General features: G+C 43.1%; 1 protein-coding gene across 31 annotated transcripts in view; it reads right to left on the minus strand.

The window, feature by feature from the left end:
* The window catches only part of FAM120B (family with sequence similarity 120 member B), a 95680-nt gene that overhangs the window by 43323 nt on the left and 25857 nt on the right, over positions 1–26500 (minus strand). For all 31 annotated transcript variants that reach the window (XR_013416129.1, XR_013416127.1, XR_013416128.1 and 28 more), the window contains one exon: positions 7248–7420. Coding sequence is in view for 26 of the 31 variants with exons in the window: in XM_028846945.2 (XP_028702778.1) it covers positions 7248–7420 (173 nt within the window). In the remaining 5 variants the exon portion in view is untranslated. The remainder of the gene's footprint in view (positions 1–7247; positions 7421–26500) is intronic.

Below are 26500 nucleotides of genomic sequence, written 5' to 3' on the forward strand. Positions count from 1 at the left end.
CGATTCTTCATGATGCTCTCCTTCCCCCTCCCCCACCCCCCACAGTCCCCCGTGTGTGTCCTTCCCTGCCATGTGACCCTGTGTTCTCATCATTCAGCTCCGCCTTATAAGTGAGAACATGCAGTATTTGGTTTTCTGTTCCCGTGTTCGTTTGCTGAGGATAATGGCCTCCAACTCCATCCATGTCCCTGCAAAGGACATGATCCAATTCCTTTTTATGGCTGCATAGTATTCCATGATGTATATATACCACATTTTCTTTACTCAGTCTATCACTGATAAGCATTTAGGTTGATTCCATGTCTTTGCTATTGTGAATAGTGCTGCAGTGAACATATGCATGCAGGTATCTTTATAATAGAATGATTTCTATTCCTTTGGGTAGATTCAATGATGGGATTGCTGGGTCAAATAGTATTTCTGCCTCTAGGTCTTTGAGGAATCACCACACTGTCTTTCACAATTGTTGAACTAATTTACACTCCCGCCAACAGTGTAAAAGTGTTCTTGTTTCTCTGCAACCTCGCCAGCATTTGTTTTTGACTTTTTAATAACAGCTATTCTGATTGGCATGACAGTATCTCATTGTGGTTTTGATTTGCATTTCTCTAATGATCAATGATGTTGAATTTTTCTTCATATGTTTGTTGGCTGCATATATATCCCCCCCTTTTTTTTTTTGAGATAGAGTCTCGCTCTATTGCCCAGGCTGGAGTGCAGTGTCATGATCTCCACTCACTGCAAGCTCCGCCTCCCAGGGTCCTGCCACTGCTTCTGCCTCAGCCTCCGGAGTAGTTGGGATTACAGGCGCCTGCCACCACGCCCGGCTAATTTTTTTTTTTCTTTTTTTGAGATGGGGTTTCACTGTGTTAGCCAGGATGGTCTCAATCTCCTAACCTCGTGATCTGCCTGCCTCAGCCTCCCAAAGTGCTGGGATTACAGGTGTGAGCCACTGTGCCCAGCCACATGTCCTCTTTTGAGAAGTGTCTGTTCATGTCTTTTGCCTACTTTTTAATGGGATTGTTTGCTTTTTTTTTCCTGTAAATTTGTTTAAGTTCCTTGTAGACTGGATATTAGATCTCTGCCAGATGAATAGATAGTAAAAATTTTCTCCTATTCTGTAGGTTGTTTACTCTGATGATAGTTTATTTTGCTGTGCAGAGGCTCTTTAATTAGATCCCATTTGTCAGTTTTTGCTTTTGCTGCAATTGCTTTTGGTGTTTTCATCATGAAGTTTTTACCCATGCCTGTGTTCTGAATGGCATTGCCTAGATTTTCTTCTAGGGTTTTTATGCTTTTGGGTTTACATTTAAGTCTTTAATCCATCTTGGGTTAATTTTTGTAGATAGTGTAATGAAGGGATCCAGTTTCAATTTTCTGTATGTGGCTCAGTCAGTTATCCCAGCACTGTTAATTAAACAGTGAGTCCTTTCCCTATAGATTATTTTTGTCAAGTTGGTAAAAGATCAGATGGTTGTAGATGTGTCATCTTATTTCTGAGTTCTCTATTCTGTTCCATTGGTCTATGTTTCTGTTCTTGTATGAGTACCATGCTGTTTTGGTTATGGCAGTCTTGTAGTATAGTTTGAAGTCGGGTAGCGTGATGCCTCCAGCTTTGCCCTTTTTGGTTAGGATTGTCTTGGCTATTTAGGCTCTTTTGGGTTCTGTATGCATTTTAAAATAGTTTTTTTCTAATTCTGTGAGGAATGTCAATGGTAGTTTAATGGGAACAGCATTGAATCTATAAATTACTTTGGGTCATATGGCCATTTTCACAATATTGATTCTTCCTATCCATGAGCATGGAATGGTTCTCCATTTGTTTGTGTCCTCTCTGATTTCTTTGAGCAGTAGTTTTTAGTTCTCCTTGAAGAGGTCCTTCACTTCCCTTGTTAGCTGTATTACCAGGTATTTTATTCTTTTTGTAGCAATTATGAATGGGAGTTTATTTGTGATTCTCTCTCCTGTTGTTGGTGTATAGGAATACTAGCAATTTTATATCCTGAGACTTTGCTGAAGTTGGTTCCCAGGGATAAAGTCAACTACATCATGGTGGATAAGCTTTTTGATCTGCTGCTGGATTTGGTTTGCCAGTATTTTAGTGAGGATTTTTGCATCAATGTTCATCAAGGATATCGGCCTGAAGTTTTCTCTTTTTGTTCTGTCTATCAGGTTTTGGTATCAAGATGACGCTGGCCTCATAGAACAAGTTAGAAAGGTGTCCTTCCTTTTCAATATTTTGGAATAGTTTCAGCAGAAACAGTGCCAGCTCTTCTTTGTACCTCTGGTAGAATTCAGCTGTGAATCCGTCTGGTTCTGGATTTTGTTTGTTTGATCGGTAAACTATTTATTATAGCCTTAATTTCAGAACTCATTATTGGTCTATTCAGGGATTCAATTTCTTCCTGGTTCAGTCCTGGGAAGGTATATGTGTATAAGAATTTATCAATTTCATCTAGATTTTCTAGTTTATGTGCATAGAGGTGCTCATCGTATTCTCTGATGGTTACTTATATTTCTGTGAGGTGAGTGGTGATAACCCGCTTATCATTTCTGATTGTTTTTATTTGATTCTTCTCTCTTCTTTACTAGGGTAGCTAGTGGTCTATTAATTTTTTTCAAAAAAACAGCTCCTGGATTTGATGATTTTTTTTAAAGGGTTTTTTGTGTCTCTATCTCCTTCAGTTCAGCTCTGATCTTGGTTATTTCTTGTGTTCTGCTAGCTTTGGGGTTTTCTTTTGCTCTTGGTTCTCTAGTTCTTTTACCAGAGATGTCAGGTGGTTAACCTGAGATCTTTCTAGCATTTAGTGCTATAAATTTCCCTCTTAACATTGCTTTAGCTGCATCCCAGAGATTCCGGTACGTTGTCTCTTTGTTCTCATTAATTTCGTTATTTAACCAAGAGTCACTCAGGAGCAGGTTGTTCAATTTCCATGTAGCTGTGTGGTTTTGAGTGAATTTCTTAATCTTGAGTTCGAATTTGACTGCTCTGTGGTCTAAGAGACTGTTATGATTTCAACTCTTCTGCATTTGCTGAGAAGTGTTTTACTTCCTATTATGTGATCCATTTTACAGTAAGTGCCGAGCAGCAATGAGAAGAACGTATATTATGCTGAATTTGGGTGGAGAGTTCTGTAGATATCTATCAGGTCCAAGTGATCCAGAGCTGAGTTCAGGTCCCGAATGTCTTCATTAATTTTCTGTCTTGATGATCTAATATTTGTCAGTGGGGTGTTAAAGTCTCCCACTATCATTGTGTGGGAGTCTCTGTGGGTCTCTAAGAACTTGCTTTGTGAATCTGGGTGCTCCTGTACTGGGTGCATATATACATATGATAGTTAGCTCTTCTTGTTAAATTGAAACCTCTAGCATTATGTAATACTCTTGTCTTTTTTTATCTTTGTTGGTTTAAAGTCTGTTTTGTCAGAAACTAGGATTGCAGTCTCTACTTTTTTCTGTTTTCCATTTGCTTGGTAAATTTTCTTCCAACCCTTTATTTTGAGCCCATGTGTGTCTTTGCACATGAGACGGGTTTCCTGAAGACAGCATATGGATGAGTCTTGGCTTTTTATCCAGCTTGCCATTCTGTGCCTTTTAACTGGGGCATTTAGCCCATTTACGTTTAGGGTTAGTATTGTTATGTGTTAATTTGATCCTGTTATCATGATACTAGTTGGTTATTTTGCAGACTTGTTTATGTGGTTGCTTCACAGTATCACTGGTCCGCATACTTCAGTGTGTTTTTGTAGTGGCTGGTAATGGTTTTGCCTTTCCATATTTAATGCTTCCTTCAAGAGTTCTTGCAAGGCAAGCCTGTTGGTGACAAATTCCCTAAGCATTTGCTTGTCTGAAAAGGATCTTATTTCTCCTTCACTTATAAAGTTAGTTTGGTTGAATATAAAATTCAGGGTTTGAAATTCTTAATAATGTTGAGTATTGGCCCTCAATCTCTTTTGGCTTGTAGAGTTTCTGCTGAGAGGTCCGCTGTTAGTCAGATGGGTTTCCCTTTGTAGGTGACCTGGCCTTTCTCTCTGGCTGCCCTTAACATTTTTTCTTTCATTTCAACCTGGAGAAACTGATGATTATGTGTCTTGTGGTTGATCTTCTCATACAGTATCTTACTGGGGTTCTTTGTATTTTCTGAATTTGAAAGTTGGCCTATCTCGCTAGGTTGAGAAAGTTCTCCTGAATGATATCCTAAAGTATGTTTTCCAACTTGGTTCCATTCTCCCATCTTTTTCAGGTACCCAGTCAGTTGTAAGTTTGGTCTCTTCATAATGTCATATTTTTTGGAGGTTTTGTTTATTCCTTTTCATTCTTTTGTCTCTATTCTTGTCTGCCTATCTTAATTCAGGAAGACAGTCTTCAAGCTCTGAGATTCTTTCCTCCATTTGGTCTATTCTGCTACTGATACTTGTGGCTGCACTGTGAAGTTCTTGTGTTGTGTTTTTCAGCTCCATCAAGTTGGTTATGTTCCTCTCTAAACTGGCTATTATGGCTATCAGCTCCTGTAGTTTTATCACATTTCTTAGCTTCTTTGCATTGGATTACAACATGCTCCTTTAGCTTGGCGAAGTTCATTATTAGCCACCTTCTGAAGCCTACTTCTGTCAAATCAGGCGTTTTAGCCTCAGCACAGTTCTGTGTCCTTGCTGGAGAGGTGTTTGCAGTCACGTGGAGGAGAAAAGGCACGCTGGCTTTTTCAGTTTTCAGGATCTTTGCATTGATTCTTTCTCATCTTTATAGGCTTATCTACCTTTGTCTTTGAGGTCTCTAACCCTATCCCTAACCTTTGAATGAGGTTTTTGTGGGGTCTTTTTTGTTGATGTTGTTGTTTTCTGTTTTTCTTTTAACAGGCCATTCTACCGTAGGGCTGTTGCGGTTTGCTGGAGGTCTACTCCAGATGCCAGTTGCCTCATTTCTCCCATACCTGGAGGTATAGCCAGTGAACACTGTGAAACAGCAAAGATGGCAGCCAGCTCCTTCCTCTGGAAGCGCCGTCCTAGCGGTTACTGACCTGTTGCTGGCCCACACCCACCTGTAGGAGGTGGCTGGAGACCCCTATTGGGAGGACTCACCCAGTCAGGAGAACAGGATCAGGGATCTGGCTGCTTTTTGGTAGAGCTGATGTGCTGCACTAGAGGTGGGGGTCCCTTCCTCGTCTGGACTGCCTGTATTCTCCAAAGCTGGCAGGCTGGAGCAGGTGAGTTGACTGAACTGAGGCCTCCCCTCTTCCTAGGAACTTGGACCCATCTAAGGCAGACTCCAATTCACTGCCATTGGCTGGCTAGGATTCCAAGCCAGTGGGTCTTAAATTGTGAGGTGACATGGAAGCGGAGCCTGCAGAATGATGCCGTTTGGCTCCCTGGATTCAGCCCCTTTCCTAGGGATATGTACGGACAGATTTCTTGTCTTGCCAGGGATCCCAGAGCCGGAGTATGTAAAACTCTTGGGTCTCTGTGTATGCCTGAGCGGCTGCTCTGCTGAGACTCCAAACAGCTCTGTGCATTGGACCCTAGGCCCTGGTAGCATGGGCTCATGAAGGATCTGATACACGGGTTGTAAAGATCCATGGGAGAAGCATGGTTTCCCAGGCAGGGTTGCACAATCATTCATGGCTTCCCCTGGCTGGGGGTGGGGGTTCCTTTGGCTCCATACTGTTCCCAGGTGGGGCCCTGCTCTCCACCCCTGGTTTACTTTGTTCTCTGTGGGTTGTGTTGTTTGCCTAGTCAGTCCCAATGTGAAAATCTGAGCATTTCAGCTGAAAGTGTTGAATTCACTTGCCCCTTTTTGTTCCTCTCTGTGAGAGCTATGGACCGTGGCTTTTCTAATCGGCCATCTTGGATTCATCTCCTCTCTTTTTACATTTACATTTTAAATAGTCCTGCCATCCTATATTAATTTATAATCTTCTATGTCTTGAGCAAATAAAGAAGTAATCTGCTTAAAATGATAATGCAAAAACTAAGGTTTACATGGCATGTGCATGTGAAACCAATAATGCAGCAATAAAACCTCTAAGCACTACTCAGCCATATTATGTCTTACAAAATGCAAAATGTAGAGCAAGCTATAGAATGGGCAGAGCCAAGAGGACATTTAGAAAGAAAAAATCAGTCCAAGGTTCCCTTGAGACGTAATTCCACAATAAGAGTACATTTCTTAAAGACAATCAATAATTTGTAAAGTAAATTCAGGTTTGAAAAAAGAATTATATAATTTTCTAATCCAGGAACACTGAATGGCTATGCCAATGGAGACCCACCATATAGGGAGGTCAGAGAAGCCGGGATGATGGCTTGAAGGAGTGAAGAAAGCTTATGAGATGTCTCGACAGCCTGAAGAAGTAGATACTTTGTCCACAGTGGGACAAAAATCATCTTAAATCACAGAGCTAGGGAGGGAGGTGGGGGGGAGCGATGCAGAGAAAGAGGGGCTGGGAGACGGGAGCGTTCTCAGCCTTTCTCTTACTAAAGGTGTCCAAGCAATATTGTGCATGTAAAAAACTATTAAAAAGGTGAATCTTTTAACTGACCTTTATGATTTTCACATATAAACTAGGTATAAAGCTAATGCAAAAGAAACAGTCCACCTTGTTGAGTGAGCCTAAAACGAAGGTTCTAGCACTACAATGCCTAGCGCAGCTGGATGGGAGGACATAAATGATGAAGGTCATGACACCACCAGCTGATATCGTCCCAACAGCCCTAGGAAGCAGCTACTATGATTATCTCCTTTTCAGATTAGAAAATGAAGGCACATAATCAGTAAACATTTGCTGGATGATGGAATGAAACTGACAGAGGAAAAAGCTGAAGTAATCTGCCCAGAGGCAAAGAGCTACGAGAAGCTAGGTCTCTAGCTGGTCCCTTCTCACCTTTACACTAAAACCCAGAAACAAGAACCACCACCCAAACAATGCCATGAGGACAGAGGAGGTACACTATGGTCCACAAAGTTGGAGAAAGTTTAGTCAAGGCCAAAGCAGCTTCCATCACCTGCAAGATTTCCTAAGCCTCTAATACAATCTCTAAGTCTCCATTGTATTAGTGACAAGAGTTTCTCGTACGTATTTTGCCATACAATCTTCTTTTTAGTTTTAGAGCACCTCAAAGAACTAATAATGTTCCATGGAACAGACACTGGAAAAAGACGATCTGGGACACCAGCCATGGTGATATTCCACACACTCCCCCTCATAAAGTAAGCGCAGGCTACAGCGACTAGAACGGGCAGCTGGACATTACCTGCACAAAGAGGTAGATCAAGAGGCAGCACAAAGCTTGAAACGGGCTTTCGACAGCCTGCAGTTCTTCTCTTGAGGAGGAAAGGTTGAAACAGGCGAGGAGTGTGTCCAAGCGCCGAACCTGCATTTCTGGCTCTTGATTCAGCCATAATATTTTCAAACTAGGCGTTCCCCCTAGTTAGGAAAAAAAGTCCATTAACTATTGTTCTTTGCAGCACAGAGTTATAATATGCTACTTGTAGAAATACAGTGAAAGGAAACAAATCTCGTCCCTTCCTGATGTAAAACGAACTAGGAAGTAAACACGATCAGATTCCTGGTTTTTTAAACGCCCAAACCTAAAGGGCTGGCATACGTACGTTTCAACGAAAACATTCCTTCTTTTTTTAATGACTAAATTGTGAGGGATACTGCACTTCCAACCGTTAAGAATGTTTTCAGAGCATCTTTCAAATGCACTGTCTCAAGGATACAACAAGGCACTGCCGCCCTGCAGTATCACAGCTCTGATGGGGCACTTGGATGAAACGCCATCCATCTACCCCCTTAGTTTGCTCTCTTACTCTCCTAAATTAATGGTTTTCAACCCTTCATGTGGAAAAGAATCAACTGTAGAGATTATTTTTAAAAATGCATTTTCCTGGGATCTATATGCAGAAACTCTGATTTGATTTGACAGGTATGGGTGCCTGGAAGTCTGCATTTTCACAACCCAGAAGGCAATCTGTGAACCCCAGGCTTTGGAAAGCACTTTCCTAAAACTATTAAACAAACAGAAATTCCTAAAATGTAATTTTTAGTGTTTCACTTCTATATTTTATATATACGTTTAAATTATTAAAATCAAAAGAAAAAAGCCCTTACTCATTTACTTAAGCCACGACAAATGACGACGACTTACGCAGAGTTGCAGATGCAGGTGCAGCTCTGCTTCCACACTGACAAACAGAAAGGTGCCGTTCATAAGGTCAGACTTGTTCATCTGTGACTGGCGAGATGGCCTCCCTTGCTATCCACAGCTGTGATTTTCTGTGAGAGCCACTTGACAATAAAATATATGCCAAAAGCTCAAAGCTGGCTGGGATCTAAATGTCCCTTTTGTTTACTAAGGAAACAGAACCTACTAACCAAATGGCTTCAGAGTCAAATGACCTAAAAAAGGAAATTCTTCTCTTTCTTTTCTTACGTTTCCCACGATGGCAGTGATTACCCTCAGGGGTATATTTCCCGCCATCAGAAGTGAAACAACTCAACAAAACTCACTTGAATTCCAAAATGGCTGAAGTATTCCCTCCACCTGATAAGCTTTTTTTCTCTAAAGAGAAAGAAAACGCTAAAGATAATTAGCCAACACAAAACAACCCTATGGCAGTAGTACTTCAGAGATGAGTCCGAGACAACCACAAGTGTCAGTAATTGCTTCTTAGAAACATACTTTCAGGAGAATAATCAACTCAGGCAACGTGTGCAGCCTCGGGACTGTGGAATACAGTGCAGCAATTCCTCAAGAGTCTAGACACAGAAATACCATTTGACCCAGCAGTCCCATTACTAGGTATATACCCAAAGGTATAAATCTTTCTACCATAAAGACACATACACATATATGTTTACTGCAGCACTATTCACAATAACAAAGACTTGGAACCAAAACAAATGCCCATCAATGATAGACTGGATAAACAAAATGTGGCACATACACACCACAGAATACTATGCAGCCATAAAAAAGAATGAGTTCATGTCCTTTGCAGGGACATGGATGAAGCTGGAAACCCTAATTCTCAGCTAACTCGCACAAGAACAGAAAACCAAACACCGCATGTTCTCACTCGTAAGTGGAAGCTGAACAATGAGAGCACATGGACACAGGGAGGGGAACAACACACACCAGGTCCTGTTGGGGGGTCGGGGGCAAGGGGAGGGAGAGCATTAGGACAAATACCTAATGCATATGGGGCTTAAAACCTAGATGATGGGCTGATAGGTGCAGCAAGCCACTATGGCACATGTATACCTCTGTAACAATCCTACAAGTTCTGCACATGTATCCCAGAACTCAAATTAAAAAAAAAAACAAAAATACTCAAAAAAACCCTGACTACGCACATGCAAAGTGAATCTTTAGATGAGCAACTTCAAAAGCCTATTTATAATAAGCAAAAAAATTCATTCATACATAAACAGAATACATTTACATCTCAATCCATCAAACTCTATACTTATATGGATAAGTATTCTAATTTCACGCTTGCAAAAATGACATCATTACACCACTCCCATCTGGTGCATTCAACAATGAAAGTGGCTATAAAAAGTAGTAAATGCAAAATTTAACCCTTGTGACTCTAATGTGAATTTGTTAACACATTTGACAAAGCTTCACACTATTTTTTACAAGTTGGTGAAAAACCACTTTCAAGATTTTAACCGATTTATGTTGATCTGCGATGGTCGGGGTGGTTTCAGACACTGGCAGCCACATAAGCAGAGCCTCCACCAAGGCCAGGCACAGGTACACCCACACACCAGCTTCCTTAAGTGCATGTGCACACACACACACACGCACACACCCAGCTTTCTTAAGTGCATGTGCACGCACACACACACCCCCCAGCTTCCTTTTACCACTCACAGAAGCCTCCAAGACTTGTTGAGACTTTCTTGACTGACCTGTATGCAACAAGGGTCAGATGAAAACCTTCAACAATGTATGTAAGAGGAGGTGAACAAGAAAGCCACTGCAACTGTTTGATAGCAAATGACAGACTGAATCAAATACGTGGTCTTTTTTTCATGAAATGCATGACTTACCCTCATTTCATTTTGTAAAATAGTCTTCTAAGATATTCTGCAATTCTGGTAAATCAAATGTGTATAACCAAGAAATACTAAGCTTTCTGATTGTTGAACACCACTTTAAAAAGGTCCTTCAAGATAGACAAATTACCAATTAGATGTGTGCATTAGTTTTCCTAGGTTTCTAAAATAAGGATATGCTTAAAGTAACTTAAACAATGACACTTACAAGAGAAAAAAAGCTATCAGCACTTTGAAAATGAAGAATTGACAAATCTACAATTCTGGAGACTGAAAAGGCAATTTCAAATGCTTGCCTTTGGTGTGGGCCAAGACTCCCACCCAAAGAATGGAGAATGTCAGGAAAGTGAGTAAGAGGAGTGAGAGCAGTGTGCTGGGAAAGGGTAGACACACATGCACAGATCAAGGACCTTCACGAGCTGGGTTTGAGAAATGGAAGCTAAACTGCGTTATCAGAAACATCATCTTCCATGATATATTGTAAAGGAAATGAAATGTAGTATCCTGTAGACATGCTCCCACACGCACACATGGGAAGAAGTGTAGTATATACGTCCTGTAGACATGCTCCCACACGCACACATGGAAAGGAAGTGCAGTATATATGTCCTGTAGACATGCTCCCACATGCACACATATAAAGGAAGTGCAGTACATACATCCTGTAGACATGCTCCCACACGCACACATGGAAAGGAAGTGCAGTATATATGTCCTGTAGACATGCTTCCACATGCACACATATAAAGGAAGTACAGTATATACATCCTGTAGACATGCTCCCACACGCACACATGGAAAGGAAGTGCAGTATATATGTCCTGTAGACATGCTCCCACATGCACACATATAAAGGAAGTGTAGTATATACGTCCTGTAGACATGCTCCCACACGCACACATATAAAGGAAGTGTAGTATATACATCCTGTAGACATGCTCCCACACCCACACATATAGAGGAAGTGTAGTATATATATGTCCTGTAGACACGCTCCCACACGCGCACATATAAAGATGGGGCTCATACGCTGGGCAGTGGCTCACACCTGTAACCCCAACATTTTGGGAGGCAGAAGCGGATGGATCACTTGAGGCCAGGAATTTGACACCAGCCTGGCCAACAAGGCGAAACGCCAGTCTCTACTAAAAATACAAAAATTAGGGTGTGGTGGCATGTGCCTGTAGTCCCAGCTACTCAGGACGCGGAGGTTGCAGTGAGCTGAGATTGTGCCACTGCACTCCAGTCTGGACAACAGAGCGAGACTCTGTCTCAAAAAAAAAAAAAAAAAAAAAAAGATGAGGCCCACAGAAATACACACATGTAAATAAGCTCCCTGAATAAAACAAACCAGTGTCTTGGTCCATCTGAGATGCTACGGAAAACACCATAAATGAAGTAGCTTGTAACAGCAGAAAATTTCTGGAGGCTGGAAGTCCAAGATCAAGGTGCCAGCATGGTTGGTTTCTGGTGAGGCCCTGCTTCCTGGTTCACAGACAGCACACGGCACCTTCAGACCGAACAAGGGGCCTCTTTTATAAGGGCAGGAATCGCATCTAATCACCTCATTCCCTCCCAAAGGCCCAACTCCAAATACCATCACATTAGTGATTAAGTTTTCAACACAGGAATTTGGCAGGGGGCGGTGGGGGGGGTTACAAACATTCAAACCATAGCACCCAGGAATGAGATTTCTTTTTCTGCTCCCTGGCTGGTTAATTTTGATTATTTCCCCTTCCTAATTTTTAACTAATTTCTATAGTTTTTTCCTGCACTTCCACTTTGTTGAAAAATACTTGTGATTTCCTTTTATTTCTACAATTCAGGAAAGCCAACATTAAATCACACGTGCTGTCAGAGGAAAAAGCCTTTAAAAAAGAAAAAGAACATGGGCCACTATATTGAAAAAGTCACTGAAAATGTAGCACTCATGAGATTACCCTAATTAAAACTGTCTTAGAAGAACAACGAAAATCAGGTATGGGTGTCATTTGGGAAAAACCGGCTCTAATGGTGCGACAAGAACCTTTTGCAGGTTTTCCTGACAGGTGGAAGAGGAGGGCCCATCGGCAGGATCTCACTTTTTTTTTTGAGATGGAGTCTTGCTGTTGTCGCCCGGGCCGGAGTGCAATGGCATGATCTCAGCTCACTGCAACCTCCGCCTCCAGGGTTCCAGCAATTCTCCCGCCTCAGCCTACTGAGTAGCTGAGATTACAGGTGCCTGCCACCACACCCGGCTAATTTTTGTATTTTTAGTAGAGACGGGGTTTCACCATATTGGCCAGGCTGGTCTCAAACTCCTGACCTCAGGTGACCCACCTGCCATGGCCTCCCAAAGTGCTGGGATTACAGGCGTGACCCCCACCCCGCCAGGCTGATCTCACTGTTTTTAATCGTATCTTGTATTCTGTGAATACTTGTGACAGGAAATTGGTTGCTCTGTTTTCCATTTTCGTTTAAAATCATTTGGCAATATTCCTCATAGATACTGAAAAGCATTTTAAATTTAAAATAGTCTATTTTTAATTATCACTAATGCAAGTGTAAATAAAGAGTCATCCATTGAAATAACCTGGAATAAAAATTCAGTAATAGTTGTGGAAACCAGTGTGTTTGAGACGTGGCCCTCCGTGTAAAAGTTCAAATCCTATGTCCAGAGTAACAGCTGTGGAAATGAGTGTGTCGGAGATGTGGCCCTCCGTGTAAAAGTTCAAATCCAATTTCTAGAGTAATAGCTGTGAAAAAGAGTGTGTCTGAGACGTGGCCCTCCATGTAAAAATTCAAATCCTATGTCCAGAGTAACAGCTGTGGAAATGAGTGTGTCTGAGACGTGGCCCTCCGTGTAAAAGCTCAAATCCTACGTCCAGAGTAACAGCTGTGGAAATGAGTGTGTCTGAGACGTGGCCCTCCGTGTAAAAGCTCAAATCCTACGTCCAGAGTAACAGCTGTGGAAATGAGTGTGTCTGAGACGTGGCCCTCCGTGTAAAAGTTCAAATCCTATGTCCAGCGTAACAGCTATGGAAATGAGTGTGTCCGAGACGTGGCCGCCGTGTAAAAATTCAAATCCAATTTCTAGAGCAACAGCTGTGGAAATGAGTGTGTTTGAGACGTGGCCCTCTGTGTGAAAGTTCAAATCCAATTTCTAGAGTAATAGCTGTGAAAAAGAGTGTGTTTGAAACGTGGGGCTCCGTGTAAAAGTTCAAATCCTATGTCCAGAGTAACAGCTGTGGAAATGAGTGTGTCTGAGACATGGCCCTCCGTGTAAAAGTTCAAATCCTACGTCCAGAGTAACAGCTGTGGAAATGAGTGTGTCTGAGACGTAGCCCTCCGAGTAAAAGTTCAAATCCAATTTCTAGAGCAACAGCTGTGGAAATGAGTGTGTCTGAGACGTGGCCCTCCGTGTAAAAGTTCAAATCCAATTTCTAGAATAATAGCTGTGAAAAAGAGTGTGTTTGAAACGTGGCCCTCCGTGTAAAAGTTCAAATCCTATGTCCAGAGTAACAGCTGTGGAAATGAGTGTGTCTGAGACATGGCCCTCCGTGTAAAAGTTCAAATCCTACGTCCAGAGTAACAGCTGTGGAAATGAGTGTGTCTGAGACGTAGCCCTCCGTGTAAAAGTTCAAATCCAATTTCTAGAGCAACAGCTGTGGAAATGAGTGTGTCTGAGACGTGGCCCTCCGTGTAAAAGTTCAAATCCAATTTCTAGAGTAACAGCTGTGGAAAAGAGTGTGTTTGCAACGTGGCCCTCGGTGTAAAAGTTCAAATCCTATGTCCAGAGTATCGGCTGTGGAAATGAGTGTGACTGAGACGTGGCCCTCCGTGTAAAAGTTCAAATCCAATTTCTAGAGCAACAGCTGTGGAAATGAGTGTGTCTGAGACGTGGCCCTCCGTGTAAAAGTTCAAATCCTACGTCCAGAGTAACAGCTGTGGAAATGAGTGTGTCCGAGACGTGGCCCTCCGTGTGAAAGTTCAAATCCAATTTCTAGAGCAACAGCTGTGGAAATGAGTGTGTTTGAGACGTGGCCCTCCGTGTGAAAGTTCAAATCCAATTTCTAGAGTAACAGCTGTGGAAATGAGTGTGTTTGAGACGTGGCCCTCCGTGTGAAAGTTCAAATCCAATTTCTAGAGCAACAGCTGTGGAAATGAGTGTGTCCGAGACGTGGCCCTCCATGTGAAAGTTCAAATCCAATTTCTAGAGTAACAGCTGTGGAAATGAGTGTGTTTCGTGGCCCTCCGTGTGAAAGTTGAAATCCAATTTCTAGAGTAACAGCTGTGGAAATGAGTGTGTCCGAGACGTGGCCCTCCGTGTGAAAGTTCAAATCCAATTTCTAGAGTAACAGCTGTGGAAATGAGTGTGTTTGAGACGTGGCCCTCCGTGTGAAAGTTGAAATCCAATTTCTAGAGTAATAGCTGTGGAAATGAGTGTGTCCGAGACGTGGCCCTCCGTGTGAAAGTTCAAATCCAATTTCTAGAGTAATAGCTGTGGAAATGAGTGTGTCTGAGACGTGGCCCTCCGTGTGAAAGTTCAAATCCAATTTCTAGAGTAACAGCTGTGGAAATGAGTGTGTTTGAGACGTGGCCCTCCGTGTGAAAGTTCAAATCCAATTTCTAGAGTAACAGCTGTGGAAATGAGTGTGTTTGAGACGTGGCCCTCCGTGTGAAAGTTCAAATCCAAGTTCTAGAGTAATAGCTGTGAAAAAGAGTGTGTTTGAAACGTGGCCCTCCGTGTAAAAGTTCAAATCCTATGTCCAGAGTAACAGCTGTGGAAATGAGTGTGTCTGAGACGTAGCCCTCCGTGTAAAAGTTCAAATCCAATTTCTAGAGCAACAGCTGTGGAAATGAGTGTGTCTGAGACGTGGCCCTCCGTGTAAAAGTTCAAATCCAATTTCTAGAGTAACAGCTGTGGAAAAGAGTGTGTTTGAAACGTGGCCCTCGGTGTAAAAGTTCAAATCCTATGTCCAGAGTATCGGCTGTGGAAATGAGTGTGACTGAGACGTGGCCCTCCGTGTAAAAGTTCAAATCCAATTTCTAGAGCAACAGCTGTGGAAATGAGTGTGTCTGAGACGTGGCCCTCCGTGTAAAAGTTCAAATCCTACGTCCAGAGTAACAGCTGTGGAAATGAGTGTGTCTGAGACGTGGCCCTCCGTGTAAAAGTTCAAATCCAATTTCTAGAGCAACAGCTGTGGAAATGAGTGTGTTTGAGACGTGGCCCTCCGTGTGAAAGTTCAAATCCAATTTCTAGAGTAATAGCTGTGGAAATGAGTGTGTCCGAGACGTGGCCCTCCGTGTGAAAGTTCAAATCCAATTTCTAGAGTAATAGCTGTGGAAATGAGTGTGTTTGAGACGTGGCCCTCCGTGTGAAAGTTCAAATCCAATTTCTAGAGTAACAGCTGTGGAAATGAGTGTGTTTGAGACGTGGCCCTCCGTGTGAAAGTTCAAATCCAATTTCTAGAGCAACAGCTGTGGAAATGAGTGTGTCCGAGACGTGACCCTCCATGTGAAAGTTCAAATCCAATTTCTAGAGTAACAGCTGTGGAAATGAGTGTGTTTCGTGGCCCTCCGTGTGAAAGTTGAAATCCAATTTCTAGAGTAACAGCTGTGGAAATGAGTGTGTCCAAGACGTGGCCCTCCGTGTGAAAGTTCAAATCCAATTTCTAGAGTAACAGCTGTGGAAATGAGTGTGTTTGAGACGTGGCCCTCCGTGTGAAAGTTCAAATCCAATTTCTAGAGTAATAGCTGTGGAAATGAGTGTGTCCGAGACGTGGCCCTCCGTGTGAAAGCTCAAATCCAATTTCTAGAGTAATAGCTGTGGAAATGAGTGTGTCTGAGACGTGGCCCTCCGTGTGAAAGTTCAAATCCAATTTCTAGAGTAACAGCTGTGGAAATGAGTGTGTTTGAGACGTGGCCCTCCGTGTGAAAGTTCAAATCCAATTTCTAGAGTAATAGCTGTGAAAAAGAGTGTGTTTGAAACGTGGCCCTCCGTGTAAAAGTTCAAATCCTATGTCCAGAGTAACAGCTGTGGAAATGAGTGTGTCTGAGACATGGCCCTCCGTGTAAAAGTTCAAATCCTACGTCCAGAGTAACAGCTGTGGAATTGAGTGTGTCTGAGACGTAGCCCTCCGTGTAAAAGTTCAAATCCAATTTCTAGAGCAACAGCTGTGGAAATGAGTGTGTCTGAGACGTGGCCCTCCGTGTAAAAGTTCAAATCCAATTTCTAGAGTAACAGCTGTGAAAAAGAGTGTGTTTGAAACGTGGTCCTCGGTGTAAAAGTTCAAATCCTATGTTCAGAGTATCGGCTGTGGAAATGAGTGTGACTGAGACGTGGCCCTCCGTGTAAAAGTTCAAATCCAATTTCTAGAGCAACAGCTGTGGAAATGAGTGTGTCTGAGACGTGGCCCTCCGTGTAAAAGTTCAAATCCTACGTCCAGAGTAACAGCTGTGGAAATGAGTGTGTCTGAAACGTAGCCCTCCGTGTAAAAGTTCAAATCCAATTTCTAGAGCAACAGCTGTAGAAATGAGTGTGTTTGAGACGTGGCCCTCCGTGTGAAAGTTCAAATCCAATTTCTAGAGTAATAGCTGTGGAAATGAGTGTGTCCGAGACGTGGCCCTCCGTGTGAAAGTTCAAATCCAATTTCTAGAGTAATAGCTGTGGAAATGAGTGTGTCCGAGACGTGGCCCTCTGTGTGAAAGTTCAAATCCAGTTTCTAGAGCAACAGCTGTGGAAATGAGTGTGTTTGAGACGTGGCCCTCCGTGTGAAAGTTCAAATCCAATTTCTAGAGTAATAGCTGTGGAAATGAGTGTGTCCGAGACGTGGCCCTCCGTGTGAAAGTTCAAATCCAATTTCTAGAGCAACAGCTGTGGAAATGAGTGTGTTTGAGACGTGGCCCTCCGTGTGAAAGTTCAAATCCAATTTCTAGAGTAACAGCTGTGGAAATGAGTGTGTTTGAGACGTGGCCCTCCTTGTGAAAGTTCAAATCCAATTTCTAGAGCAACAGCTGTGGAAATGAGTGTGTCCGAGACGTGGCCCTCCATGTGAAAGTTCAAATCCAATTTCTAGAGTAACAGCTGTGGAAATGAGTGTGTTTCGTGGCCCTCCGTGTGAAAGTTCAAATCCAATTTCTAGAGTAACAGCTGTGGAAATGAGTGTGTCCGAGACGTGGCCCTCCGTGTGAAAGTTCAAATCCAATTTCTAGAGTAATAGCTGTGGAAATGAGTGTGTCCGAGACGTGGCCCTCCGTGTGAAAGTTCAAATCCAATTTCTAGAGCAACAGCTGTGGAAATGAGTGTGTTTGAGACGTGGCCCTCCGTGTGAAAGTTCAAATCCAATTTCTAGAGTAACAGCTGTGGAAATGAGTGTGTTTGAGACGTGGCCCTCCGTGTGAAAGTTCAAATCCAATTTCTAGAGCAACAGCTGTGGAAATGAGTGTGTCCGAGACGTGGCCCTCCATGTGAAAGTTCAAATCCAATTTCTAGAGTAACAGCTGTGGAAATGAGTGTGTTTCGTGGCCCTCCGTGTGAAAGTTCAAATCCAATTTCTAGAGTAACAGCTGTGGAAATGAGTGTGTCCGAGACGTGGCCCTCCGTGTGAAAGTTCAAATCCAATTTCTAGAGTAACAGCTGTGGAAATGAGTGTGTTTGAGACGTGGCCCTCCGTGTGAAAGTTCAAATCCAATTTCTAGAGTAATAGCTGTGGAAATGAGTGTGTCCGAGACGTGGCCCTCCGTGTGAAAGTTCAAATCCAATTTCTAGAGTAATAGCTGTGGAAATGAGTGTGTCTGAGACGTGGCCCTCCGTGTGAAAGTTCAAATCCAATTTCTAGAGTAACAGCTGTGGAAATGAGTGTGTTTGAGACGTGGCCCTCCGTGTGAAAGTTCAAATCCAATTTCTAGAGTAATAGCTGTGAAAAAGAGTGTGTTTGAAACGTGGCCCTCCGTGTAAAAGTTCAAATCCTATGTCCAGAGTAACAGCTGTGGAAATGAGTGTGTCTGAGACATGGCCCTCCGTGTAAAAGTTCAAATCCTACGTCCAGAGTAACAGCTGTGGAATTGAGTGTGTCTGAGACATAGCCCTCCGTGTAAAAGTTCAAATCCAATTTCTAGAGCAACAGCTGTGGAAATGAGTGTGTCTGAGACGTGGCCCTCCGTGTAAAAGTTCAAATCCAATTTCTAGAGTAACAGCTGTGGAAAAGAGTGTGTTTGAAACGTGGCCCTCGGTGTAAAAGTTCAAATCCTATGTCCAGAGTATCGGCTGTGGAAATGAGTGTGACTGAGACGTGGCCTTCCGTGTAAAAGTTCAAATCCAATTTCTAGAGCAACAGCTGTGGAAATGAGTGTGTTTGAGACGTGGCCCTCCGTGTGAAAGTTCAAATCCAATTTCTAGAGTAATAGCTGTGGAAATGAGTGTGTCCGAGACGTGGCCCTCCGTGTGAAAGTTCAAATCCAATTTCTAGAGTAATAGCTGTGGAAATGAGTGTGTCCGAGACGTGGCCCTCTGTGTGAAAGTTCAAATCCAGTTTCTAGAGCAACAGCTGTGGAAATGAGTGTGTTTGAGACGTGGCCCTCCGTGTGAAAGTTCAAATCCAATTTCTAGAATAATAGCTGTGGAAATGAGTGTGTCCGAGACGTGGCCCTCCGTGTGAAAGTTCAAATCCAATTTCTAGAGCAACAGCTGTGGAAATGAGTGTGTCCTAGACGTGGCCCTCCGTGTGAAAGTTCAAATCCAATTTCTAGAGTAACAGCTGTGGAAATGAGTGTGTTTGAGACGTGGCCCTCCGTGTGAAAGTTCAAATCCAATTTCTAGAGCAACAGCTGTGGAAATGAGTGTGTCCGAGACGTGGCCCTCCATGTGAAAGTTCAAATCCAATTTCTAGAGTAACAGCTGTGGAAATGAGTGTGTTTCGTGGCCCTCCGTGTGAAAGTTCAAATCCAATTTCTAGAGTAACAGCTGTGGAAATGAGTGTGTCCGAGACGTGGCCCTCCGTGTGAAAGTTCAAATCCAATTTCTAGAGTAACAGCTGTGGAAATGAGTGTGTTTGAGACGTGGCCCTCCGTGTGAAAGTTGAAATCCAATTTCTAGAGTAATAGCTGTGGAAAGGAGTGTGTCCGAGACGTGGCCCTCCGTGTGAAAGTTCAAATCCAATTTCTAGAGTAATAGCTGTGGAAATGAGTGTGTCTGAGACGTGGCCCTCCGTGTGAAAGTTCAAATCCAATTTCTAGAGTAACAGCTGTGGAAATGAGTGTGTTTGAGACGTGGCCCTCCGTGTGAAAGTTCAAATCCAATTTCTAGAGTAATAGCTGTGAAAAAGAGTGTGTTTGAAACGTGGCCCTCCGTGTAAAAGTTCAAATCCTATGTCCAGAGTAACAGCTGTGGAAAAGAGTGTGTCTGAGACATGGCCCTCCGTGTAAAAGTTCAAATCCTACGTCCAGAGTAACAGCTGTGGAAATGAGTGTGTCTGAGACGTAGCCCTCCGTGTAAAAGTTCAAATCCAATTGCTAGAGCAACAGCTGTGGAAATGAGTGTGTCTGAGACGTGGCCCTCCGTGTAAAAGTTCAAATCCAATTTCTAGAGTAACAGCTGTGGAAAAGAGTGTGTTTGAAACGTGGCCCTCGGTGTAAAAGTTCAAATCCTATGTCCAGAGTATCGGCTGTGGAAATGAGTGTGACTGAGACGTGGCCCTCCGTGTAAAAGTTCAAATCCAATTTCTAGAGCAACAGCTGTGGAAATGAGTGTGTCTGAGACATGGCCCTCCGTGTAAAAGTTCAAATCCTACGTCCAGAGTAACAGCTGTGGAAATGAGTGTGTCTGAGACGTAGCCCTCCGTGTAAAAGTTCAAATCCAATTTCTAGAGCAACAGCTGTAGAAATGAGTGTGTTTGAGACGTGGCCCTCCGTGTGAAAGTTCAAATCCAATTTCTAGAGTAATAGCTGTGGAAATGAGTGTGTCCGAGACGTGGCCCTCCGTGTGAAAGTTCAAATCCAATTTCTAGAGTAATAGCTGTGGAAATGAGTGTGTCCGAGACGTGGCCCTCTGTGTGAAAGTTCAAATCCAGTTTCTAGAGCAACAGCTGTGGAAATGAGTGTGTTTGAGACGTGGCCCTCCGTGTGAAAGTTCAAATCCAATTTCTAGAGTAATAGCTGTGGAAATGAGTGTGTCCGAGACGTGGCCCTCCGTGTGAAAGTTCAAATCCAATTTCTAGAGCAACAGCTGTGGAAATGAGTGTGTTTGAGACGTGGCCCTCCGTGTGAAAGTTCAAATCCAATTTCTAGAGTAACAGCTGTGGAAATGAGTGTGTTTGAGACGTGGCCCTCCGTGTGAAAGTTCAAATCCAATTTCTAGAGCAACAGCTGTGGAAATGAGTGTGTCCGAGACGTGGCCCTCCATGTGAAAGTTCAAATCCAATTTCTAGAGTAACAGCTGTGGAAATGAGTGTGTTTCGTGGCCCTCCGTGTGAAAGTTCAAATCCAATTTCTAGAGTAACAGCTGTGGAAATGAGTGTGTCCGAGACGTGGCCCTCCGTGTGAAAGTTCAAATACAATTTCTAGAGTAACAGCTGTGGAAATGAGTGTGTTTGAGACGTGGCCCTCCGTGTGAAAGTTCAAATCCAATTTCTAGAGTAATAGCTGTGGAAATGAGTGTGTCCGAGACGTGGCCCTCCGTGTGAAAGTTCAAATCCAATTTCTAGAGTAATGGCTGTGGAAATGAGTGTGTCCGAGACGTGGCCCTCCGTGTGAAAGTTCAAATCCAATTTCTAGAGCAACAGCTGTGGAAATGAGTGTGTTTGAGACGTGGCCCTCCGTGTGAAAGTTCAAATCCAATTTCTAGAGTAACAGCTGTGGAAATGAGTGTGTTTGAGACGTGGCCCTCCGTGTGAAAGTTCAAATCCAATTTCTAGAGCAACAGCTGTGGAAATGAGTGTGTCCGAGACGTGGCCCTCCATGTGAAAGTTCAAATCCAATTTCTAGAGTAACAGCTGTGGAAATGAGTGTGTTTCGTGGCCCTCCGTGTGAAAGTTCAAATCCAATTTCTAGAGTAACAGCTGTGGAAATGAGTGTGTCCGAGACGTGGCCCTCCGTGTGAAAGTTCAAATCCAATTTCTAGAGTAACAGCTGTGGAAATGAGTGTGTTTGAGACGTGGCCCTCCGTGTGAAAGTTCAAATCCAATTTCTAGAGTAATAGCTGTGGAAATGAGTGTGTCCGAGACGTGGCCCTCCGTGTGAAAGTTCAAATCCAATTTCTAGAGTAATAGCTGTGGAAATGAGTGTGTCTGAGACGTGGCCCTCCGTGTGAAAGTTCAAATCCAATTTCTAGAGTAACAGCTGTGGAAATGAGTGTGTTTGAGACGTGGCCCTCCGTGTGAAAGTTCAAATCCAATTTCTAGAGTAATAGCTGTGGAAATGAGTGTGTCCGAGACGTGGCCCTCCGTGTGAAAGTTCAAATCCAATTTCTAGAGCAACAGCTGTGGAAATGAGTGTGTCCTAGACGTGGCCCTCCGTGTGAAAGTTCAAATCCAATTTCTAGAGTAACAGCTGTGGAAATGAGTGTGTTTGAGACGTGGCCCTCCGTGTGAAAGTTCAAATCCAATTTCTAGAGCAACAGCTGTGGAAATGAGTGTGTCCGAGACGTGGCCCTCCATGTGAAAGTTCAAATCCAATTTCTAGAGTAACAGCTGTGGAAATGAGTGTGTTTCGTGGCCCTCCGTGTGAAAGTTCAAATCCAATTTCTAGAGTAACAGCTGTGGAAATGAGTGTGTCCGAGACGTGGCCCTCCGTGTGAAAGTTCAAATCCAATTTCTAGAGTAACAGCTGTGGAAATGAGTGTGTTTGAGACGTGGCCCTCCGTGTGAAAGTTGAAATCCAATTTCTAGAGTAATAGCTGTGGAAATGAGTGTGTCCGAGACGTGGCCCTCCGTGTGAAAGTTCAAATCCAATTTCTAGAGTAATAGCTGTGGAAATGAGTGTGTCTGAGACGTGGCCCTCCGTGTGAAAGTTCAAATCCAATTTCTAGAGTAACAGCTGTGGAAATGAGTGTGTTTGAGACGTGGCCCTCCGTGTGAAAGTTCAAATCCAATTTCTAGAGTAATAGCTGTGAAAAAGAGTGTGTTTGAAACGTGGCCCTCCGTGTAAAAGTTCAAATCCTATGTCCAGAGTAACAGCTGTGGAAATGAGTGTGTCTGAGACATGGCCCTCCGTGTAAAAGTTCAAATCCTACGTCCAGAGTAACAGCTGTGGAAATGAGTGTGTCTGAGACGTAGCCCTCCGTGTAAAAGTTCAAATCCAATTTCTAGAGCAACAGCTGTGGAAATGAGTGTGTCTGAGACGTGGCCCTCCGTGTAAAAGTTCAAATCCAATTTCTAGAGTAACAGCTGTGGAAAAGAGTGTGTTTGAAACGTGGCCCTCGGTGTAAAAGTTCAAATCCTATGTCCAGAGTATCGGCTGTGGAAATGAGTGTGACTGAGACGTGGCCCTCCGTGTAAAAGTTCAAATCCAATTTCTAGAGCAACAGCTGTTGAAATGAGTGTGTCTGAGACATGGCCCTCCGTGTAAAAGTTCAAATCCTACGTCCAGAGTAACAGCTGTGGAAATGAGTGTGTCTGAGACGTAGCCCTCCGTGTAAAAGTTCAAATCCAATTTCTAGAGCAACAGCTGTAGAAATGAGTGTGTTTGAGACGTGGCCCTCCGTGTGAAAGTTCAAATCCAATTTCTAGAGTAATAGCTGTGGAAATGAGTGTGTCCGAGACGTGGCCCTCCGTGTGAAAGTTCAAATCCAATTTCTAGAGTAATAGCTGTGGAAATGAGTGTGTCCGAGACGTGGCCCTCTGTGTGAAAGTTCAAATCCAGTTTCTAGAGCAACAGCTGTGGAAATGAGTGTGTTTGAGACGTGGCCCTCCGTGTGAAAGTTCAAATCCAATTTCTAGAGTAATAGCTGTGGAAATGAGTGTGTCCGAGACGTGGCCCTCCGTGTGAAAGTTCAAATCCAATTTCTAGAGCAACAGCTGTGGAAATGAGTGTGTTTGAGACGTGGCCCTCCGTGTGAAAGTTCAAATCCATTTTCTAGAGTAACAGCTGTGGAAATGAGTGTGTTTGAGACGTGGCCCTCCGTGTGAAAGTTCAAATCCAATTTCTAGAGCAACAGCTGTGGAAATGAGTGTGTCCGAGACGTGGCCCTCCATGTGAAAGTTCAAATCCAATTTCTAGAGTAACAGCTGTGGAAATGAGTGTGTTTCGTGGCCCTCCGTGTGAAAGTTCAAATCCAATTTCTAGAGTAACAGCTGTGGAAATGAGTGTGTCCGAGACGTGGCCCTCCGTGTGAAAGTTCAAATACAATTTCTAGAGTAACAGCTGTGGAAATGAGTGTGTTTGAGACGTGGCCCTCCGTGTGAAAGTTCAAATCCAATTTCTAGAGTAATAGCTGTGGAAATGAGTGTGTCCGAGACGTGGCCCTCCGTGTGAAAGTTCAAATCCAATTTCTAGAGTAATGGCTGTGGAAATGAGTGTGTCCGAGACGTGGCCCTCCGTGTGAAAGTTCAAATCCAATTTCTAGAGCAACAGCTGTGGAAATGAGTGTGTTTGAGACGTGGCCCTCCGTGTGAAAGTTCAAATCCAATTTCTAGAGTAACAGCTGTGGAAATGAGTGTGTTTGAGACGTGGCCCTCCGTGTGAAAGTTCAAATCCAATTTCTAGAGCAACAGCTGTGGAAATGAGTGTGTCCGAGACGTGGCCCTCCATGTGAAAGTTCAAATCCAATTTCTAGAGTAACAGCTGTGGAAATGAGTGTGTTTCGTGGCCCTCCGTGTGAAAGTTCAAATCCAATTTCTAGAGTAACAGCTGTGGAAATGAGTGTGTCCGAGACGTGGCCCTCCGTGTGAAAGTTCAAATCCAATTTCTAGAGTAACAGCTGTGGAAATGAGTGTGTTTGAGACGTGGCCCTCCGTGTGAAAGTTCAAATCCAATTTCTAGAGTAATAGCTGTGGAAATGAGTGTGTCCGAGACGTGGCCCTCCGTGTGAAAGTTCAAATCCAATTTCTAGAGTAATAGCTGTGGAAATGAGTGTGTCTGAGACGTGGCCCTCCGTGTGAAAGTTCAAATCCAATTTCTAGAGTAACAGCTGTGGAAATGAGTGTGTTTGAGACGTGGCCCTCCGTGTGAAAGTTCAAATCCAATTTCTAGAGTAATAGCTGTGAAAAAGAGTGTGTTTGAAACGTGGCCCTCCGTGTAAAAGTTCAAATCCTATGTCCAGAGTAACAGCTGTGGAAATGAGTGTGTCTGAGACATGGCCCTCCGTGTAAAAGTTCAAATCCTACGTCCAGAGTAACAGCTGTGGAATTGAGTGTGTCTGAGACGTAGCCCTCCGTGTAAAAGTTCAAATCCAATTTCTAGAGCAACAGCTGTGGAAATGAGTGTGTCTGAGACGTGGACCTCCGTGTAAAAGTTCAAATCCAATTTCTAGAGTAACAGCTGTGGAAAAGAGTGTGTTTGAAACGTGGCCCTCGGTGTAAAAGTTCAAATCCTATGTCCAGAGTATCGGCTGTGGAAATGAGTGTGACTGAGACGTGGCCCTCCGTGTAAAAGTTCAAATCCAATTTCTAGAGCAACAGCTGTGGAAATGAGTGTGTCTGAGACGTGGCCCTCCGTGTAAAAGTTCAAATCCTACGTCCAGAGTAACAGCTGTGGAAATGAGTGTGTCTGAGACGTAGCCCTCCGTGTAAAAGTTCAAATCCAATTTCTAGAGCAACAGCTGTGGAAATGAGTGTGTTTGAGACGTGGCCCTCCGTGTGAAAGTTCAAATCCAATTTCTAGAGTAATAGCTGTGGAAATGAGTGTGTCCGAGACGTGGCCCTCCGTGTGAAAGTTCAAATCCAATTTCTAGAGTAATAGCTGTGGAAATGAGTGTGTCCGAGACGTGGCCCTCTGTGTGAAAGTTCAAATCCAGTTTCTAGAGCAACAGCTGTGGAAATGAGTGTGTTTGAGACGTGGCCCTCCGTGTGAAAGTTCAAATCCAATTTCTAGAGTAATAGCTGTGGAAATGAGTGTGTCCGAGACGTGGCCCTCCGTGTGAAAGTTCAAATCCAATTTCTAGAGCAACAGCTGTGGAAATGAGTGTGTTTGAGACGTGGCCCTCCGTGTGAAAGTTCAAATCCAATTTCTAGAGTAACAGCTGTGGAAATGAGTGTGTTTGAGACGTGGCCCTCCGTGTGAAAGTTCAAATCCAATTTCTAGAGCAACAGCTGTGGAAATGAGTGTGTCCGAGACGTGGCCCTCCATGTGAAAGTTCAAATCCAATTTCTAGAGTAACAGCTGTGGAAATGAGTGTGTTTCGTGGCCCTCCGTGTGAAAGTTCAAATCCAATTTCTAGAGTAACAGCTGTGGAAATGAGTGTGTCCGAGACGTGGCCCTCCGTGTGAAAGTTCAAATCCAATTTCTAGAGCAACAGCTGTGGAAATGAGTGTGTCTGAGACGTGGCCCTCCGTGTGAAAGTTCAAATCCAATTTCTAGAGTAACAGCTGTGGAAATGAGTGTGTCTGAGACGTGGCCCTCCGTGTAGGGCACCGGCTTCTGGAGTTCCTTCCAGAAGAGAACCCAACGTGTGGTCCACGGTGCTACACACACGCTTTCCCACTCCCAGAGTGCAACAGAGGATGTTTTCACAAGCTCTGAAGTAGTCTCTCTAATATACAATTTCTGGAATTTAATAAAACATTATATAGAGTGGCCCTTAAAATTAACTCTTGACACAATGACGAATAGTCAAATGTTCTCTTTAATTCAAACAATGGAGAGCGATGTAATAGTCATTTTCCATATTATATTTGGAAAGATACTATAAGATGAAAATTACATATATAATAAAACATTTTTGGAAAATTATTTTGGCTATCCTTTAAAAAAATGCTGCTTAACATAAAAACAAATGTCAATGCATTTTAATTATGTTTCTGTGATAAGTACTTTTAAGGTTTTAGTCTACGATTGACTGATTAACAGAATAAGGAACACTCCCTACAACAGCTTTTCTTAACTTCTCTCTCAATACAATTCCATGTATTTAAAAACCATTTATAGTGCTCAGATCCATACTTGGTAAATTACAGGTTCATGTGATGGAGAATAATAGCAACACCAGAGAATTGAATGTATATGAAAATGGAATAGCAAAACTGTGGGAAAATATTTGTTCTGTGAAACAATGATGTGAGCCACTAAAAATAAACTCTGAAGCTTAGCCTCCTCTTCCTTAACTGTTTGTATGTAGAACCCTACCCCGACACTTGTACATTCCTGACCTGTTTCAGATACTACGAACTCACAGAAAGAAAGGCTGTTCTTTGGATATACTTCAGCTAATCTGTAGGTGAACTTTGTTTTTCCTTACCTCTCATTAAGTTTTAAGATACTACTCATGAAAATATAACCTTTTTTCCAGTTAAAATAACCCTC

This window comes from Macaca mulatta, chromosome 4, assembly GCF_049350105.2.
Source record: "Macaca mulatta isolate MMU2019108-1 chromosome 4, T2T-MMU8v2.0, whole genome shotgun sequence".
NCBI lineage: Eukaryota > Metazoa > Chordata > Mammalia > Primates > Cercopithecidae > Macaca > Macaca mulatta.